At 43.1% G+C, this 21,388-nt stretch overlaps 1 protein-coding gene across 1 annotated transcript; it reads right to left on the bottom strand.

Annotated features, from left to right (window-relative positions):
- Positions 1-58: 58 nt before the first annotated feature.
- LOC310771222 (uncharacterized protein) lies at positions 59-15,161 on the bottom strand (the record flags this gene model as incomplete). Its single annotated transcript, XM_083663879.1, has 5 exons — positions 15,023-15,161; positions 2,232-2,280; positions 2,014-2,083; positions 1,705-1,875; positions 59-196 (listed from the first exon to the last, which is right to left on the bottom strand). Exons 1-5 carry the CDS (start codon positions 15,090-15,092, stop codon positions 59-61), a joined length of 498 nt encoding a protein of 165 aa, XP_083520005.1. The 5' UTR covers positions 15,093-15,161.
- Between the last annotated feature and the right edge of the window lie 6,227 nt (positions 15,162-21,388).

Here is a 21,388-nt window from a genome sequence, read left to right as displayed (position 1 = left end):
ATTTCGTGGGACGATATATTGTGACACCCCTACAAATGATGCATCAGGTCATAATGGACTAAATGTAGCTGTGAGGCTTTAATCTGACCTTGCTGGCTGTAGCTTCACGGAGTTTACACTCTAGGCTGCTCCACGCTTCCTCAGCAAATTTTTGGATATCTATCAGCATCAGAAGCTTAGATCTGGAGAAGGCCAGCTGTGAAGACACAAGACACACATCAAAAGGAAGCATTAATTACTTCAAAATAAATACTCTGGTGTAATTATGTTAATTCTAAACAAATGTACCCCCAACCACCATTCAACAATTAAGTTAGGCTGGCTTTACACCAGTGTATCTTAAAGTGTGGGGCGCGCCCCACTTGTGGGGCGCAGTGGTATTACAGGTGGGGCGCGGGTGAAATCCGCGGAACCAATGTTTTAGCCATTTTTAGGTCGGAAAATCGCTTTGTAAAAGTGGCATCAGTGAACAGCAAAGCACAACTAGCGTCATACAAGGTCGCATACAGAATTGCACAGTGCAAGAAGCCGCACACCATCGCTGAGGAGCTCATACTCCCAGCAGCTATCCGTATGGTGTCAACTATGCTGGATGAGACCAGCGCTGCAAAATTGAAGACTATCCCGCTGTCCAATGACACAGTTGCAAAACGTATATGTGACATTTCAAATGATCTCGAGGAACAACTCACGGAAAAACTGACAGACACACGTTTCGCCTTACAAGTGGACGAGGCTACGGACAGCAATAAAGACTGCTTGCTTATCGCCTATGTTCGCTTTGTCACGTCGGAGTCACTGAGTGAGGATTTGCTGTTTTGCAAGTACGTTACAAGCAGAGCAACAGCTGAAGAGCTATGCTTCTGGACAGTTACCTGACACAACACGGGCTGAATTGGGAGAACTGTGTGGGTTTTTGCAGCCACTAATACTGATAAAACTTGAGTCCTCACAAATGTCTGCACTTATTATTTTCTGCAGGTTGCACCTTATTATTGTTTTGAAACGATTTGCAGTGGAAAACAGGCAGCCCTTAATACAGTGATAGTGACTTGAACTCACAATTAAGATATTTGAATTTATTTTGTTTTGTAGAGGTTGCACTTTATTGTTATTGTTTTTGAAAAGATGTGCAGGGCAAAACAGCCAGAATATAGAAATGAATGGTCATTATGTCAATAAAAGTTAAACTTGGACCGTTTTGTTTCAATTTTGTTGGGGCGGTGGGGCCCGAAAGATTTTCTTCCTCCAAAGTGGGGCCTGACAGAAAAAGTTTGAGAACCACTGCTTTACACTGTGAAACTTCAAATAAGTTAGGCTGGCTTTACACTGTGAAACTTTTAGGCAACTACGGTAGTTGCAGGTTGCAAATAGCATGAAACATAATTTTCATGCAAATGCGAGCATACATCAGTGCATTAATAGCATAGCCTACTTATCAGCATTTTGATTGGCTGTTGCATAAAACTAGTTTCACAAACTTGAGAATTTTGCAACTGTTGCAGCAGAGTTTCAGACAAGTTTCAAGTGCGTTGCTGAGGGCTTTAGACCATGCAAATCATTTGCAACTTAGTTTCACCTCAGTTTCAACCAACTAAAGTTGCGTGAAGGTTTCAGCGTGTAAAGCCAGCCTTAGAGATCTGCACAAGAGAGAAATTGAAAAGTATGTTGTGTTCAGTGGGTAGTGTGTGAGATCACACTCACCTGTGACTTGTAGTACTTTTCAGTCTCCTGCTCATTTTGAATCAAGCGGGCTTTGTCGGCTGTTGCTTGGCTGATTTGAGCCTGAAGGCAGCAGATAGTTCTGCTCCACTCCATCTGAGAAGATTCCAGAGTGTATTTCAGCCTGGTAACCTCAGCCTTGGAGATGGCCAGCTGTGAAGACAAGACGCAAATAAAAAGGAAACATTAATAGTGAAAATGTGGGATTGCTCGTCTGGTGTAATCCAAGTCTCCGGAAGCCCCAAGATGCCAAGTTGACTAGAAAGGATTTACATCCTGTTTTTAGATTACCTGGGAAGAGAGATCTCCATTCCATGCTATCAGTTGATCCACTCTAGCCTCATGAAGACTTGCGTCTAACCTGAAAGAGAGAAGACCCAAATGAGAAATAGTTTTTTGTCATACAACCAGCACTCATATGGGGGAGGATGGGGGCAGGAGTTGTGAACCTGTCCAATATCTAAAGGGGGTGGGGCTTCTTTAAGTGTTTTCAGTTCTTAGGTGCTTACCGCTTTTTGGGCGACTCAGGAAGCAGAACCATACGCTTAGAATTAGATCCTGTAAAGAAAGAAAGAAAGAGTCCATTAATATACTGTACAACAACAGTGTTTCTCTCACCGACTATCAAGGAAAGCAGATTGCCCCACAGCTGTCAACCAATCAGGGTGGGAGGCAGCTCAGCCCTGTAGGCACTGCCTCTCCCTCCTGAGCGGCCCACACCAACACTGCCCCGCGAGGAGCCAGGACCTGCTTCACACAGCCTCTCCAGGGTATATGAGGGAATCCTGAAGTTAAATTCAATAGCTTTTGAGACCTTTTTTAATACTTTTTCCAGACCTCAACAACGCCACTGGTCACATCAGCAATAGAGGTGTAAATCACAAGTTTCATCACAATACAATATTATATTGATTATTTGGACAACAATACGAGATTTGCTGATATCACAAAGTCTGCCACGATACGATTTCGATTCAATTCAGGGGTCTGCGATCGATATGGGACAATATATGCTCATTTAACACCATCAGCACAATAGCTACCAAATTGTATACCTCTCCAATGGCAATCAAAACTTGTTCATACTTTTTAAGGGCCTTAATTTCCCCTAAATTGATTGATCAACTTTTAATACTTTTCAAGACCCCGCGGATACCCTGCACGTCTCTAAAAGGTTCTGGCTCTGACTCACCTCTGCTATTCTATCTGTCCAAACTCACTCCCCTCAGCCATTCGAGTCGCACACCTGACGCCCTGGCCAACAGGGAGGCCGCCTCCTGCGTGTTGCTAGCTACTAAGCTCCTTTACGTCATCATACAGCCATGCAAAGAAGATGTATTCCCTGTAGCATCATGCACAATGCTATCTGCTGGGGAGCCCTGTGCATTTACAGCCAATCAAGTCAGCTATGCAAGGCCCAAAGCCTTTGTTTTGGTTTTGGCTACAGACTCATATCTAATGCCATGATCAAGAGTGTCTGTGCCATATCCTAACAAATGACAAGCAATTTAGATCACACCAGCCATTTCAACAAGAATAAAAAATATAAACACTAGCATATTACTATACTAATGAGAATATATAGTAAATACTAAAAAGGGCTATCACCACCCACAACAACAACAACAACAACAACAGTAGGGACGTCAGGCTCAGCTACACAACAGCACTGCTGTTGAGCTGGCAGGGCTTGGTGTCTTGTTTATAATAATGACACTTTAACAGAATCTGTTGCACTGTCATTCTCCATAACAGCCACAATATGGAGAAATAATCACTTTTTGGCTATCACCTTTAGCTAACGTTAATCACTTGGTTGCAGTTAATTATGACTTTTTGGCAGAACATATGACGTTGTAATCAGTGGATTGACGATACTGTAACAGGCAGCTCATAACTATAGCAGTATGGACCACACCGACCGGACACATTAGTTCTGAGGTGGCTGAAGTTCGGTAAAGTTGTAAATATATTGACAGATTCGCACTTCCTGGATCAATATCTCATAAACGAAGCGTTTGTACCGCACACACGACGCCTCTTTCCCATCTTAGTAAGGTAGACAACGAGCTACAACCTCATTTTCACGTAAACGAGCAATCCTCCAGTCCGAGAAGTGCGAATCTGTATATTTCCAACTTGACCGAACTGCTGCAACTGCGGTCAACTGAGCCGACGTTCGCGAAACCACAGTCAAGCCAGCCAACACTTGGTTTTTGATGCGTGTCTATTCGTGCCGTAACGGTACTGCTGCTTCACGGGTGTTCGGAGCGGGCTAAAAAGTCGAGTGTCACAATTCAGCGATCCTTAGATCGACATTACAACAAACAGTGTATTGAATGACTGTTGAATATGTCACAAAAGTCCTACCTTATTGAACGATCGTAGCAGGAGTTTCGCTTGGTACTATCATGTTGATGCTCTCAACAAGATGGCGAAAAACCGGCATTTCCGGGACTGGTTTTTCAAAATAAAAGCACGATTCGACTCCAGTCTAGACCACACAGATTTGGTGTTTGTTCCGACTTTCTAAGTACTGTACAATCTTATAACTCCATAATCCCACACCATGACTGACATAGTTGTGTACACTACACCCCTAGGTATGCACTCTCATGAAATTAGCCATTTTCACTGTGCCATTTTGGAGAAATACAGTCAAAATCTCAATACTGAACTTGAAAAATGTGTTTTTTTTACTTTCTAAGTACTGTACAATCGCATAACTCCATAATCCCACACCATGACTCACATGGTTGTGTACACTACACCCCTGGGTATACACTCTCATGAAATTAGCCATTTTCACTGTGCCATTTTGGAGAAATAGTCAAAATCTCAATACTGAACTTGAAAAATGTGTTTTTTTAGACTTCTAAGTACCGGTACTGTACAATCGCATAACTCCATAATCCCACACCATGACTCACATGGTTGTGTACACTACACCCCTGGGTATACACTCTCATGAAATTAGCCATTTTCACTGTGCCATTTTGGAGAAATACAGTCAAAATCTCAATACTGAACTTGAAAAATGTGTTTTTTTTACTTTCTAAGTACTGTACAATCGCATAACTCCATAATCCCACACTATGACTCACATGGTTGTGTACACTACACCCCTGGGTATATACTCTCATGAAATTAGCCATTTTCACTGTGCCATTTTGGAGAAATAGTCAAAATCTCAATACTGAACTTGAAAAATGTGTTTTTTTAGACTTCTAAGTACTGTACAATCGCATAACTCCATAATCCCACACCATGACTCACATGGTTGTGTACACTACACCCCTGGGTATACACTCTCATGAAATTAGCCATTTTCACTGTGCCATTTTGGAGAAATAGTCAAAATCTCAATACTAAATTAGAAAAATGTGTTTTTTTAGACTTCTAAGTACTGTACAATCGCATAACTCCATAATCCCACACCATGACTGACATGGTTGTGTACACTACACCCCTGGGTATACACTCTCATGAAATTAGCCATTTTCACTGGGCCATTTTGGAGAAATAGTCAAAATCTCAATACTGAACTTGAAAAATGTGTTTTTTTAGACTTCTAAGTACTGTACAATCGCATAACTCCATAATCCCACACCATGACTCACATGGTTGTGTACACTACACCCCTGGGTATACACTCTCATGAAATTAGCCATTTTCACTGTGCCATTTTGGAGAAATACAGTCAAAATCTCAATACTGAACTTGAAAAATGTGTTTTTTTTACATTCTAAGTACTGTACAATCGCATAACTCCATAATCCCACACCATGACTCACATGGTTGTGTACACTACACCCCTGGGTATACACTCTCATGAAATTAGCCATTTTCACTGTGCCATTTTGGAGAAATAGTCAAAATCTCAATACTGAACTTGAAAAATGTGTTTTTTTAGACTTCTAAGTACCGGTACTGTACAATCGCATAACTCCATAATCCCACACCATGACTCACATGGTTGTGTACACTACACCCCTGGGTATACACTCTCATGAAATTAGCCATTTTCACTGTGCCATTTTGGAGAAATACAGTCAAAATCTCAATACTGAACTTGAAAAATGTGTTTTTTTAGACTTCTAAGTACCGGTACTGTACAATCGCATAACTCCATAATCCCACACCATGACTCACATGGTTGTGTACACTACACCCCTGGGTATACACTCTCATGAAATTAGCCATTTTCACTGTGCCATTTTGGAGAAATAGTCAAAATCTCAATACTGAACTTGAAAAATGTGTTTTTTTCGACTTCTAAGTACTGTACAATCGCATAACTCCATAATCCCACACCATGACTGACATGGTTGTGTACACCACACCCCTGGGTATACACTCTCATGAAATTAGCCATTTTCACTGTGCCATTTTGGAGAAATAGTCAAAATCTCAATACTGAACTTGAAAAATGTGTTTTTTTCGACTTCTAAGTACTGTACAATCGCATAACTCCATAATCCCACACCATGACTGACATGGTTGTGTACACTACACCCCTGGGTATACACTCTCATGAAATTACCCATTTTCACTGTGCCATTTTGGAGAAATAGTCAAAATCTCAATACTGAACTTGAAATATAAGGAAAGAAAAATAAAAAAAACACCCTAAGAAATGAAAGGTAACTAAAGACAATCACAACGTTGCAAGTGCAATCAAATTAATTATATACAATACGTACATGAGTGATGGAGTGTTCTGACTATATATGAATTTGTGTTTATTTACATGAAATTTACAGTCTGAGCAAAATAGGCATTAAATAGGCATGAGTTTCCATGAATGTACAGTCTGAGTTAAATATGAATTTACATTGAATCTACATTAACTTTAGAAGCCGAGTTAAATATTAATGGGCAGTGAAGTAACATGAATTTACAGTCCCGGTTAATTATCAGTTTACATTGAATTTTCCATGAAATGATGATGAGAATAATTTGAAAAATAATAATAATAATAAACTGTGACAAAGCACAAATAAACAAAAGAAATGGCAATAAAATAAAGTGCAGGATAAGACCAACAATAATTACTATAACAAAGTGTAAATATAGCAGCAAGCAGCAATACCAGGGTTTCAAGTCTGCTGACGTCACAATAATGTCACAATGTCTATGACATCATCAGTGATGTCACAATTGCTCGAGTTAACCAAAACCCCCAAATGGTCGAGTAACATCACCGATGAAAACCCCAAATGGTCAAGTGACATCACTGATGATGTCACAATGCCTATAACATCATCAGTGCCAATGACATCATTAGTGTAATGAGATCAAAATGATGATCAATAATGATGCCACAATGTATGACATCATCAGGATTTACCTGATGACATCAGGTAAATCCTCCTCAGCCAAGTCACTGAGGCAATCCATATGGTGGAAAGGTTTTCTTGCGTTCACTGGGGGTGTGGGGACGCCGCTGTGTCCCGGCCCGGCCTTCTCTCCCACGCCTTATGTGGGGGGGGGGGGGGCGGGGCGGGGCGGGGGACATCGGTGCTCTTCATCACTGGTCGAGGGCTGCCGGTTGGTTTAGAACAGTTTAGGTAGGCGATAGATTAGCTACAGCCTAAGGCTGACCTGTTATAGTGTTCAGGCAAAAATCAGACTAGAGCAGAGTAGGATAGGCCAGATTAGGCTGTAGATTAGCTAGATACTATGTACCAGTTAGCTCTGGTTAATGCTTAGAGTAGTCAGTTGTCTGATCTTCTCCCCCCCCCTCTCTTTCTCTTTCCCCCTTCCCCCGCTCCTTCCCTTCTTCCCCCTTCCTGTTCTCCCCTCTCCCACACTTCCCACTCCCCCCCCCCACCTCCTCCACATCCCACCCCCCCCTCCCTTCTCCTGCTCTCTCCTCCTTCTCCCCCCCTCTGCTCCTTCTCCTTCTCCTCTTCTCCCCTATTTTCCCGAACCCCTGCCACTTCCTGCTCTCCCCTCTCTCACATTCCCCCTGCTCTCCTTCCCCTTCTCTGTGTGTGTGGGGGGGGGGGGGATGTGGGGGGGGCAGGGGGGGGTGTGTGTGGAGGAGGAGGGAGCAGAGAGGTCTGTTCCCTCCCCCGCCTCCTCCTCTCGCGTTCCCCCTGCTCTCCCTCCCCTGCGCCCTCCCTCCTCCTCCGCGTTTCCCGTTTTCTCCCCGCCTCCTCCCTCTCGCTGCTCTCCCTCCCCTGCACCCTCCCACCTCTCCTTCTCTGTTCTCTCCTCCTCTCTGTCCTCTCCCCACTCTCACATTCCCCCTGCTCTCCTTCCCCTGCACCCTCCCACCTCTCCTTCTCTGTTCTCTCCTCCTCTCTGTCCTCTCCCCTCTCTCACATTCCCACTGCTCTCCTTCCCCTGCACCCTCCCGCCTCTCCTTCTCTGTTCTCTCCTCCTCCGCGTTTTCCCCCCGCCTCCTTCTGCCCCCCCCTCTGCTCCTTCTCCTTCTCCTCTTCTCCCCTATTTTCCAGAATCCCTGCCACTTCCTGCTCTCCCCTCTCTCACATTCCCCCTGCTCTCCTTCCCCTGCACCCTCCCACCTCTCCTTCTCTGTTCTCTCCTCCTCCACATTTCCCATTTTCTCCCCACCCTCGCCCTAATCCGGGCCCGTATCCTACCCCCCCCCCAACCCTAGACCCTACCCTACCCAGGCTCTCCTTCCCCTGCACCCTCCCACCTCTCCTTCTCTGTTCTCTCCTCCTCCACATTTCCCATTTTCTCCCCACCCTCGCCCTAATCCGGGCCCGTATCCTACTCCCTCCCCTCCCCAACCCTAGACCCTACCTCTACCCTGGCTCTCCCTCCCCTGCACCCTCCCATCTCTCCTTCTCTGTTCCCTCCTCCTCCACATTTCCTATTTTCTTCCCACCTCCTCCCTCTCGCATTCCCCCTGCTCTCCCTCCCCTGCACCCTCCCACCTCTCCTTCTCTGTTCTCTCCTCCTCCACATTCCCCATTTTCTCCCTACCCCTCGCCCTAATCCGGGCCCGTATCCTACTCCCTCCCCTCCCCAACCCTAGACCCTACCTCTACCCTGGCTCTCCCTCCCCTGCACCCTCATCTCTCCTTCTCTGTTCTCTCCTCCTCCACATTTCCTATTTTCTCCCCACCTCCCCCCTCTCCTCCCTCACATCCCCCTGCTCTCCCCCCCTCCTCCACTCTCCTGCCTTCTCCTCTTCCCGGTGTTTCTTCCTCTTCCCCCCCTTCCCCCACTACTCTAAAGCATAGTACACATTCTACTCCAAAGCATGGCACCCACTCTATCCCCTCCAATATTTCGGCACTACTTAAAGCATGGCACCCATGCTCTTAGTATTTCGCCACTATTCAAAGCATGGCATCCACTCTTCCTAAAGCAAGGCACCCATAAGCTCTATATGTGAACATGTGCTTATTTGGCAAAAGGACTCACTACTAAAGGCTTGCAGCCAATTAAATTAGGCATAGTTTGGTTGCTAAGAAATTGACATATGTCCGTTTGCAAGATGTACGTCTATATTTCTCATTCTCTCCCCACCTCCTCCCTCCCCCTGCTCTCTCCTCCCCCACACCCCCCCCCCTTCCCCTCTCCTGCTCTCTCCTCTTGCTCCCTCCCCACCTCCTATACCCTCCAGCATCTCCCATTCCCTCCCCACCCCATCACTCTCTCACATTCCCCCTGCTCTTCTCCCTTCTCCTGCTCTCTCCTCTGCTCTCTCTTCATTTCTATATTTTCTATATTATCAATTGTTCAAATGTTATCTTTATTCTGTATATTCTTGTTACTGTTGTGTCAGCTAGAATTAGCTAGACATACTTTCTGTGAAGCCCTCTGAGACATGCTTGTGAATTAGGGCTATATAAATAAATTTGACTTGACTTGACTTGACATACGAGCAATTTCTATGACATAATTTCCAATTTCCTCTCGATGGGCGGCACTTAGCGGCAGTGCCCTTGGAAAATAGTTTCCAACAATACAACTTATCATTTTCAGCGTGTAGCAATGAGCTAGCGTGTAGGTTTCTGCCGTTAGCTTGCTAGCTAGTTGCCATTGTGATTGACATGGTCGGAGCCAATGACAGACTTTGTAATAAGCCGGGAGGGGACATCCGCCTGCCACCGAAACAGTCGCTCCAATGGGAGAGCAGCTGTAGAGCAGGGGAGGGCTTATCCCAGTTGCCTGTTTCTGCGGCACCAGACTCCTTGGACGGAAGGGAAAGGAGGCTGGCCAGCGAGATTACCAGTTCAGTGACATCACTTTACATCCTTTTTTTTTACACTAGATGAATTAGCCATGGTCAACTACTGACCTCCACGTGCACATGAGCGAAATCACACAGAGAAGGGGCTGCACTGCTTAAAAAGTGAGAATTTAAAAAATGCAGATAACACCAGATATGCACATCAACACGGAAAAAAAAAAAAAAAAAAAAAATCTAGGGCATCTAGTGAGCACCAATATCTGTCATTGGACCAGATTTCAGGTGATGTACCAACGCACGGGAATTTGCATCGTGGCGGAAGAGGAACAAAGAAAGTAAATAAAGTCAAAATAATAGGGGTTCTGCACCTGCGGGGCTTGAAGCCCTAAGTATGAAGGAGCACTTAGAGTTCAATGAGGGGAGGGTTCATTTGCATACACAACAATTCCAGATGAATGCATCATCCGTTGCCCGTTGGAACTCTTCTTCATCCATCTCCAGGCACTCAGTATGGTACCAACGAGGACAGCTGTCACACTGGATCTGTAAATGCATAAGTAGAGACGTCTGAGAGGTTTGCAGCAGACAAGTGGAGCGACTGTGGGGGCGAACGCCCCAGGACCAACGCTCAATAGGACCCACCCGGCTGAGCTACGTCTTCATTAGCCTAATTCAAATCTGTGAATCCAACAACTTGTGTGAAACCTCCCTAGTTATTGTTTAATAATGATCTCTGCCAGGCGAGAATCCCCTGGAGGAGATGTATTTGGCCGTGTGTGTGCTTGTGTGCGTCTGTGTGTTCTCCTCTCCTAATGCGATCTGAGTAAAGCCTAGACGGAATTTCATCAAATTTGCCTCAAACTGATGGACTCACTGATTAACAACTGATTTTAGTGTTCAAAGGTCAAACTTAAAAGGTCACTGACTGTGACCTCACAAACGCCATTCCCAAGTTCGTTAATGCGATATGTCAAAAATGGCTAGATGGAATTACTTCCAATTCCCTGAATGAACATGAATGACGATGCATAGTTCATCATCTATAAACCTTCTAATTAATCAATTACACACAATATTAACAATAACTATGAACAAATTATTTGATTTTCGTGTCAGCACAATTGACCATCCCACATGCGATTATCAGACACATCAACAATCAATAACTTAACAAAACGTTCTGGTGTGTTATCCAACCCCAAATCTATATATTCATGTATAATAGAATATATATATATATATATATATATATATATATATATATATATATATATATATATATATATATACTGTATACACACACACACACACACACACACACACACACACACACACACACACACAAGGGTAGAACAATACCATACCCAGTCGGTCATCGGAGGCCCTGTCCCAGGTGGTCTTGTGTTGCAACAGAGGATGCATTGGCTCTCTATGGGAAACACTAATGTACAGAAGCAGACGTTACATCTTGAAAAGTACAATAACAAAATCAAAATATAGCCGCAAGCGGCGATTGACGGGTGACCTGGGGTGAGACATAATAAACACCAAATAGTGCACATTTATTCAGAGTTGGTATGCGCACAAGTAAACAATGTTTGGTTGAGATCCGGTTACCTGATTGTACAGTCCTTAGAAGTCTAAAAAAACACATTTTTCAAGTTCAGTATTGAGATTTTGACTATTTCTCCAAAATGGCACAGTGAAAATGGCTAATTTCATGAGAGTGTATACCCAGGGGTGTAGTGTACAGAACCATGTCAGTCATGGTGTGGGATTATGGAGTTATGCGATTGTACAGTACTTAGAAAGTAAAAAAAACACATTTTTCAAGTTCAGTATTGAGATTTTGACTGTATTTCTCCAAAATGGCACAGTGAAAATGGCTAATTTCATGAGAGTGTATACCCAGGGGTGTGGTGTACACAACCATGTCAGTCATGGTGTGGGAGTATGGAGTTATGCGATTGTACAGTACTTAGAAGTCGAAAAAAACACATTTTTCAAGTTCAGTATTGAGATTTTGACTATTTCTCCAAAATGGCACAGTGAAAATGGCTAATTTCATGAGAGTGTATACCCAGGGGTGTAGTGTACACAACCATGTCAGTCATGGTGTGGGATTATGGAGTTATGCGATTGGACAGTACTTAGAAGTCGAAAAAAACACATTTTTCAAGTTCAGTATTGAGATTTTGACTGTATTTCTCCAAAATGGCACAGTGAAAATGGCTAATTTCATGAGAGTGTATACCCAGGGGTGTAGTGTACACAACCATGTCAGTCATGGTGTGGGATTATGGAGTTATGCGATTAGACAGTACTTAGAAAGTAAAAAAAACACATTTTTCATGTTCAGTATTGAGATTTTGACTGTATTTCTCCAAAATGGCACAGTGAAAATGGCTAATTTCATGAGAGTGTATACCCAGGGGTGTAGTGTACACAACCATGTGAGTCATGGTGTGGGATTATGGAGTTATGCGATTGTACAGTACCGGTACTTAGAAGTCTAAAAAAACACATTTTTCAAGTTCAGTATTGAGATTTTGACTGTATTTCTCCAAAATGGCACAGTGAAAATGGCTAATTTCATGAGAGTGTATACCCAGGGGTGTAGTGTACACAACCATGTGAGTCATGGTGTGGGATTATGGAGTTATGCGATTGTACAGTACCGGTACTTAGAAGTCTAAAAAAACACATTTTTCAAGTTCAGTATTGAGATTTTGACTATTTCTCCAAAATGGCACAGTGAAAATGGCTAATTTCATGAGAGTGTATACCCAGGGGTGTGGTGTACACAACCATGTGAGTCATGGTGTGGGATTATGGAGTTATGCGATTGTACAGTACTTAGAAGTCTAAAAAAACACATTTTTCAAGTTCAGTATTGAGATTTTGACTATTTCTCCAAAATGGCACAGTGAAAATGGCTAATTTCATGAGAGTATATATCCAGGGGTGTAGTGTACACAACCATGTGAGTCATGGTGTGGGATTATGGAGTTATGCGATTGTACAGTACTTAGAAAGTAAAAAAAAAAACACATTTTTCAAGTTCAGTATTGAGATTTTGACTGTATTTCTCCAAAATGGCACAGTGAAAATGGCTAATTACATGAGAGTGTATACCCAGGGGTGTAGTGTACACAACCATGTGAGTCATGGTGTGGGATTATGGAGTTATGCGATTGTACCGGTACTTAGAAGTCTAAAAAAACACATTTTTCAAGTTCAGTATTGAGATTTTGACTATTTCTCCAAAATGGCACAGTGAAAATGGCTAATTTCATGAGAGTGTATACCCAGGGGTGTGGTGTACACAACCATGTGAGTCATGGTGTGGGATTATGGAGTTATGCGATTGTACAGTACTTAGAAGTCTAAAAAAACACATTTTTCAAGTTCAGTATTGAGATTTTGACTATTTCTCCAAAATGGCACAGTGAAAATGGCTAATTTCATGAGAGTATATATCCAGGGGTGTAGTGTACACAACCATGTGAGTCATGGTGTGGGATTATGGAGTTATGCGATTGTACAGTACTTAGAAAGTAAAAAAAAACACATTTTTCAAGTTCAGTATTGAGATTTTGACTGTATTTCTCCAAAATGGCACAGTGAAAATGGCTAATTACATGAGAGTGTATACCCAGGGGTGTAGTGTACACAACCATGTGAGTCATGGTGTGGGATTATGGAGTTATGCGATTGTACAGTACCGGTACTTAGAAGTCTAAAAAAACACATTTTTCAAGTTCAGTATTGAGATTTTGACTATTTCTCCAAAATGGCACAGTGAAAATGGCTAATTTCATGAGAGTGTATACCCAGGGGTGTAGTGTACACAACCATGTGAGTCATGGTGTGGGATTATGGAGTTATGCGATTGTACAGTACTTAGAAAGTAAAAAAAACACATTTTTCAAGTTCAGTATTGAGATTTTGACTGTATTTCTCCAAAATGGCACAGTGAAAATGGCTAATTTCATGAGAGTGCATACCTAGGGGTGTAGTGTACACAACTATGTCAGTCATGGTGTGGGATTATGGAGTTATAAGATTGTACAGTACTTAGAAAGTCGGAACAAACACCAAATCTGTGTGGTCTAGACTGGAGTCGAATCGTGCTTTTATTTTGAAAAACCAGTCCCGGAAATGCCGGTTTTTCGCCATCTTGTTGAGAGCATCAACATGATAGTACCAAGCGAAACTCCTGCTACGATCGTTCAATAAGGTAGGACTTTTGTGACATATTCAACAGTCATTCAATACACTGTTTGTTGTAATGTCGATCTAAGGATCGCTGAATTGTGACACTCGACTTTTTAGCCCGCTCCGAACACCCGTGAAGCAGCAGTACCGTTACGGCACGAATAGACACGCATCAAAAACCAAGTGTCGGCTGGCTTGACTGTGGTTTCGCGAACGTCGGCTCAGTTGACCGCAGTCTGCTGCAATAGCTAACGTCAGATCACCCTATCACGGTGTGTCCGTTAAGTTTATTTCTCCTCACAAACAGACAGTGCTCCAGGCAGCTTTTTCCATGCAAAAACGCTTTGTGAACAGCCCCATACACAGCAGATTACCCCTGCTCTTCCATTACCATATTCTCATAGGGATATGGCTAATGCCAAATTAACTGCTTTCACCGAACCTGGGTTCCACTGTTCCACACGGACGTTAATTCTGGTTTCTAACGCTAGTCAACTTGTGAGTAGATAATCACAACAGTCTTAAAGGCACTGCAAACATCCATCTGTTAAGTTAGCTTACCAAAATGCTGTAAATTAAAACAAACTGTTAGCATGATAGGAGAGCCTAACGTTAGCTAATGGGCGTGTACATTGCCCTGCAAAGATAAACCCCGGCGGCCATTAAAACATGTTTAACATTTTTTTTTTTTTTTTTACCAACCCCTATAACCAAGTTGTTTACTTGCCTAACGTTAACCATTACCGTAACCACCGACCTTCAAGATGTAACGTTAATTCATGTTAGTTAGAACCCACTCAACCCAGCAAGCACATTAGCTAATGTGCTAACTGACGTTAGCTTGTTTTTGGCTAGCAGAGACGGTAGCACCAAACTCCATCGATTTTCATCATCAGAATGCCTCACCTGTCTCCAAACCTCGATTAGGAAGAAGCTGGATTCCTGCTAAACGCAGGCGGTAGGCACTCGGGTGCATGTTGGCTGGCTGTTAGCTAGTCTTCTGGCTGTTAGCTAGTCGTCTCTTCAAACGGACGCGTTGACTTCCAATGCTCGGTACGACAGTCAAGAGAGTGTGGCTCTACTGTAACTGGCAAGGACTGGCGAGAGACTGACGTCAGTGTCAGCAAACAGAATATTTAAAGCTCCCCGCTCTAGCCAGGTCGACCAATCAGGTCAATTACATAAACACCGTCGTCAACGCGTCCACACCATTGGTCCCTTCTACTACCGGAAGGTCACTTCTTCTTCTTCTGTTTGTTTTTACGGCGGTTGGCATCCAACATGTTGCATTACCGCCTCCTTCTGGACAAATCCATCCAATGTTCCCCCTAATCCATTAGTCTTGTTATCAGTCCAGCTCCTCTAAAAAAAACGGACAACTAGTTTCTTCCCCTCCACTACTCCCACACATCCCATTATACCCTTCACACCGCGTTATTAAAATCTAGGTTTGGTTTTAACCATGATTCCTGTATGCAAAGCAGGTCTGGTTTCACGTCCCTGCATGCAACGGTCACGGAGCGGGGGGGGGGGGGGGGGGGTTTGGGATTCATGACAGATTTTTCCTTGGGGATTCGGATCCTGTCATCCTCATGTCAAATCACTGCTCATGTCTTGCTGGCACTGCAGTGTGTAACCACACAGCTGCTTTGCTGTTTCAAACTGGTGATGTAATTGATTGGCATTTTATGTTTGAAATGTGCTATATAAAGTTTATTATTATTACTACTCAGAGGTGAATGTGCAGGTTGTGCCCCCTGTCTGTCCACACCTGCACTGAGACAGAGCAGGAATGGCACAAGCTCAGAACAGCAGTAGGTGAGACACAATTCATAGGCCTAATATTCCTGATATTCAAGTATAAACAATTGGACAGCTGTATTGGAGGCATGATCAATACCAGAGTCCAACTTTTAAAGTGTCAGGAACCTTATAATAATGTATTATTGAATGCCATTTTGTTCTGCTCTCATTGTTTTGACATAGGATTATAGGCAGTGGTATGCCCAGCCTAGGGGTAACCAGAGACATAACATAAAAAAGGCGACTCCCCCCTTTCCCCTCTCCCAAGGATGACCAGGCCACCATAGGTTGCAGTCCAACAACAGTTGTTTTTAATGTAATGTGATGTGCACAACCCAAAACAATAACCAAAATCTATTTATGAGTTAAGCTTAGGCTACCTGTCAAATAAAAACAACCCCAAAGAAACAACCGGTATCTTACCTAACTTAACTAATACAAAACACAGGAGAAAAATAACTCAGGAAACGAAGGCTTCACACCCCTACATGGCTGTCATGAGGACTGCAATAGTTAATAATAATTAATAATAAAGATAAAGTAGTTACATTTTACAAATACAAGTAGCCTAAATATGAAAGCCCACAGTAAATGTGTAAATAAGCCACACCACATTGTAAACAAAGGCTTTCAAACATTTACACCTTTTTAAATATGACCTGTATCCAAGTTATCTGGATAATGGTCGCATTTAAAAACCAGGTGTAAATGGGGTGAAAGAGATCTCTCAATGTGAGCCAGACTACCTCCAGATGTGGTCAGGCAGATCTGATCACATCCTGATCACGGTGCGTTTACACCTATGGTTTTACACCTTGCATTAACATGTTTTTCTCCTTAGCTTTCCTGCCTGGTTTTTTGACTCTGGAGGAGTACAGGTCCTGGATGGAGGGCAGTTTGGCACCAATGACTTGTTTTCTGCAGTCCTGACCATCTGTTGCAGTCTGTGCCTGTTGTGTTTGGTGGGAGACCCAAACCAGACAGTGATGTGAGTTGCAGAGGACAGACTGGATGATGGAGGTTCTGAGAGATTATGGATCCCAGGAACTGAAGCTATAGGATTCCACCGTAGACACAGAGCTGTTGGATATAGCGAGGTGGCCAGTGCTGGGGGACTCCTCTGTACAGTTTTGAGTTTTGAGTGTTCAGCTCCAGGTTGTTCTGACCGCACCAGAGGGCAAACCGTTCAACCTCCTGTCTGTATGCATACTCATCGCAGTCGCAGATGATGACTGTGTTGTCTGTAAACTTCAGGAGTTTGACAGATAGGTCCTGGAGCATTGGGCCCCTGGGCCTGGGCCCGGTAGACCCGTTCGGTAATACATCCCTGGCTGTTTGCACACTGTTTTCCCCCAAAAAAATATACAGCTATTACAGCAACACACACAATGGATTTACAGTTCAATTCAAAGTTGTTTTACAAAAACACAAGGAAGTGAAGTTTAAACCTTATAGGCATGTAGTCTTGCATTTGGGCCTATTGGGTCTTACAGTGCGGCACACTCAATTAAAACCAAAAGTACAATAACCCTCTAATTGTCCATAAACTTGTGGAACATTTTGTCAAAAATAAAGGGTTGGTGCCATAAGGGTTAATTTGATCCCAGGTTTGGACAAGATCCACGGTGCACCCTGTGAAGACGCTCTGGGTTATGGGCCCCTGGCTACTGGCTCGGCCGGTAGGCCCATTCGGTAGTACATCCCTGGCTGCTTGTGTCACTTGATTGTAATCACCTGTTAATTGATTACAATCACCTGTTACTTTCCTACCATGATGGCCGTGTGGTGATGTAACAGAATCCTATCAATAGGAGGATGTAACCACTACCAGTGGAGCAGTTGAGACCAGACAGCAGGCAGCAGTATGTCGACACCACTAGAGGGCACTGTGCTGCAACATGTAGCTGCAGTGTGGCTGACAGCTGGTGTGGTGTAACCTCACTCCATGCAGACCTAGAGGCTTATACCTTTATGGTGTATGGGATAAAATTAAAGTTGACATCATAAGATGTATGAAACTGGTGTAAGTTATATTTTAAAGGGGAAAATATAATGCTTTGCTGAAAATATAATAGATTTTTACTATATTAATGGTTGTTTGCCTTGGGTTAGGGTTAGTTCCCATCATTTTAATTTACCACACTGATCTGTTAAAATAACCCCCTTTTTCTCCACATGATCTGGGACCTTCTCATGTGGCAGATGGAAAAGACAATCTAGTGCAGAGGTCAGGGGTCACCAACCTTTTTGACCCCAAGAGCTACAGTAGGCTATACGAGGGATCAGTGTTGGTACACAAACGGCAGCTTATAATGGGACCCTATGGAGCCAGCCTTGAGTGTCTCACGCTAGCAGTGCTTTCTACTAAATTCACTTCATTTTAAAAACTGCGACAGTTCACACAACTTTAACACGACATACATATATTATACATCAGACCCTTGAGCTACTTCTGCTCTCACTCAGAATGTCAAAATATAAGCGATGTGATGTATAGTTTTTGAGATATAACGTTTGTTTGGCACAACTCATAGGCTACTAGTAAACTGCTGTGGTTCCGGTGTGATGTCACACTGATTCTATAGATACAGTCAGTCTGTGGGGGAATATTGTGCATTTAAACAGGAGACAATCATCTCTCTACTATATGTTCAGCTAAATGCTCCACAGGTCTGTTACCTTCTTCCAAGCTTCATCATTTAAATGTTAGTGTCTCTTGAGTTGAGGGGAACCTGGAGCGATGAGAGCCACTGGCACCCTAAGGGGTTTCCCTACGCAAAGGGCAGGGGCTTTGAAGATGATTGAAGAGTCTCCTTTTTAAACAGTGTTTTCAATCAGCATCTCAGCCTCTCACTGTGACGAGGAAAGAGTCTCTGAGACACAAACACATTTTAAACATGGTCACGGAGTCTCTTGCTGCTCACATACGTTGTTCACTTTCCAACAACATGCTCTGGATTAAGCTATGTAAGCGTGCACATGATCAAATCAAACAAGCATTAAGGAACTTGTGAAGAAAAGTAAGAGAAGCAAACAGGAATACAATAGCCTACCAAAATTACAACATCGTATCAAAATTACAACATACAATCACATTTGTAAGAACAGAGTACAATAAAAAATGCATACATCTCTGACTTACACTAAAATGTCAGGATTTTGATCTGAATCCATACTATTACACCACTATTCTTAATAAATAAACTTGTATCACATACATCGGGTTTCAGCTGAAGAAAAAGGGTTTAGTGCGCAGTTATTCTTTAACTAAACCAATAAAACTATTGTGCCTATGGCTATTTGAGCAGCCCAGACTCAGAAATGTTTGTGTAACTAGTACAACTGCTGCAACCCCCCCCCCCCCCCCCCCCCACCCCCCACGCACCTCTTCCAGTTCTGCGGGTGATGAAGCACTTGACGGAGCCATCCTGGAAGTCAGTTGTACAGACGGGCCTTCTGTCCGTACTCCATGGTGTGTTTGGACATCTCCAGGTTCTTCTCCAGCTGAGGCAAATAATTGATACTCTTTTTACATACTGTAGCTAGTTATGTCAATGAAACAGGATAGGTAGGTAGATACAGTAGTTAGTTTGTTTGTAGGGGTGTGACAATACATCGAGCTATTATTGATGTATCGCTACATCATCAATATCGTATCGTGTATTGATGCAAAGTGAGATATCTATCGTCATCTTGAAGATACACCTTGTAAATCCAAGCATGGCATTGATTATGTTCATAATTGAAAGGTCATCAAGGGCCCTTTATGGCAGTGGTTCTCAAATGGGGGTCCGGGGACTCCCAGGGAACCTTGAGGGGGTTCCAGGGGGTCCCCAGCCAAACGGGGGGTAATTTATTTTCGCTATGATTCCATTCATAAGTAACACAATGACTATTTTGGTCATGGGTTTTATACACTCTGTAACAAAACATCTAAAAGCATCAATCTTATTATCATATGGGGGAACATGCGACAACATCATATCAAATGGGGGTCTGTGGTCTAATTTCTGTCAGTTTAGGGGTCCTTCACGTGAAAACATTTGAGAACCACTGCTTTATGTTAACTGATTAAAAAAATCATTTACACTTAAACTTTAGATTGAACAGATTGTTTTTCATATAAATGCCTGGAAGAGCTCAGAAATAAAATACATTTGTCAAATATTTGAGTTGCTTTTTGTGAGTTGATGGAAATGTAACTGATTGTGTTAAATGGGCGATATCATCTCATATCGATCGCAGGCCCCTGAATAGACCCTTTTCACAGCCACCATTTTGTGTCTAAAAGGCAGGAAGTTTCACAGGTGCACCAAAACCTTAATTAGGGTGTCCAACTTCCAGTCCATTTAGGTGTTCCAGTGCTGGGGCCCTAATTAGTGAGTTGGTTGCAGTGCCTGCGTTTCCCCTGCCTTTAAGACACAAAATGGCAGCTGTGAAAAGGGCTAATTGAATCGAAATCGTATCGTGGCAGACTGTGATGTCAGTGAGACAAAAAGAATAAAAACTACTCGCACACCGCAGAGCTCCTTTTCTCCAGATTTATTGCTGTAGCGCGTTTCGAGCTACATGCTCTTCATCAGACAAGACAGTACAGGACGCCATCATAGATATAGTGGTCAAGTGTCACATGATACAGTCACATGATGAGATCAGGTGTGATGACAGACACCTGTGTAATTGAGAGAAGGAAAATGCATATGCACACCAGGGCCGTTTCTCAATACCAAGAATGCATTCTTGTTCTTGGGTTCTTGGGGAGAACATTCTTGCTAGTCGTTCTTGGAAGAATGAACTTGCTAGGTCACAAGCACACATGACGCTGTTGGCAGTTTGAGACGATGCGTTCTTGAGAGTATTGCGCAATACCAGCGCAGAGGCCGCCTGCAGTACTACACAAATAAAAAGCTCAGCTGATGTAGAAGCAGCCAATTGTGCTCTGGAACTTTTTGCCATTTTTCGCCATAAATGTTCGTAAAGTGGCACTTATTGAAACCTACTACCCTGCTTGTAGGCATCAAAAGTCATCAGAAATTAATTTAGTGATGAAATAAAACTTTAAATTGTAAAAAACTTTCCGGAGCTAATGGCGTCTTCTCTGCTGCGTTCTGCCTCTGCTTATGCCGAAATGCATGCTGGGATATCTGCCTTGCCAAGTTGACACAAGTCACCAACCAGAGCATCCTCGGTAAAGTGGGCGTGTCGAGAACACATCCGGGAATTTTAAGCGTTCTTGGCGAAATGTGAACTTTGTATTGGAACAGTACTTGGGCTGCGACTGATGACGTTTCACAGGGACACAAGAACGCAAGAACACACAAGAACGCTTATTGAGAAACGGCCCAGGTGTAGAGAAAACGGCAACAAATCCCATCTGCCATTAACCATTAACAATGGAAATATAGAAATGAATCACTAAAATTACTCTAAGAGAAAAAGTCTAAACATGTCAAAACATCTAAACATGTC

This window comes from Poromitra crassiceps (genome assembly GCF_964638095.1).
Source record: "Poromitra crassiceps genome assembly, contig: HAP1_SCAFFOLD_441, whole genome shotgun sequence".
Classification (NCBI taxonomy): domain Eukaryota; kingdom Metazoa; phylum Chordata; class Actinopteri; order Beryciformes; family Melamphaidae; genus Poromitra; species Poromitra crassiceps.
Note: the sequence above shows the minus strand (reverse complement) of the source record. Positions and strands in the feature narration are given on the sequence as shown.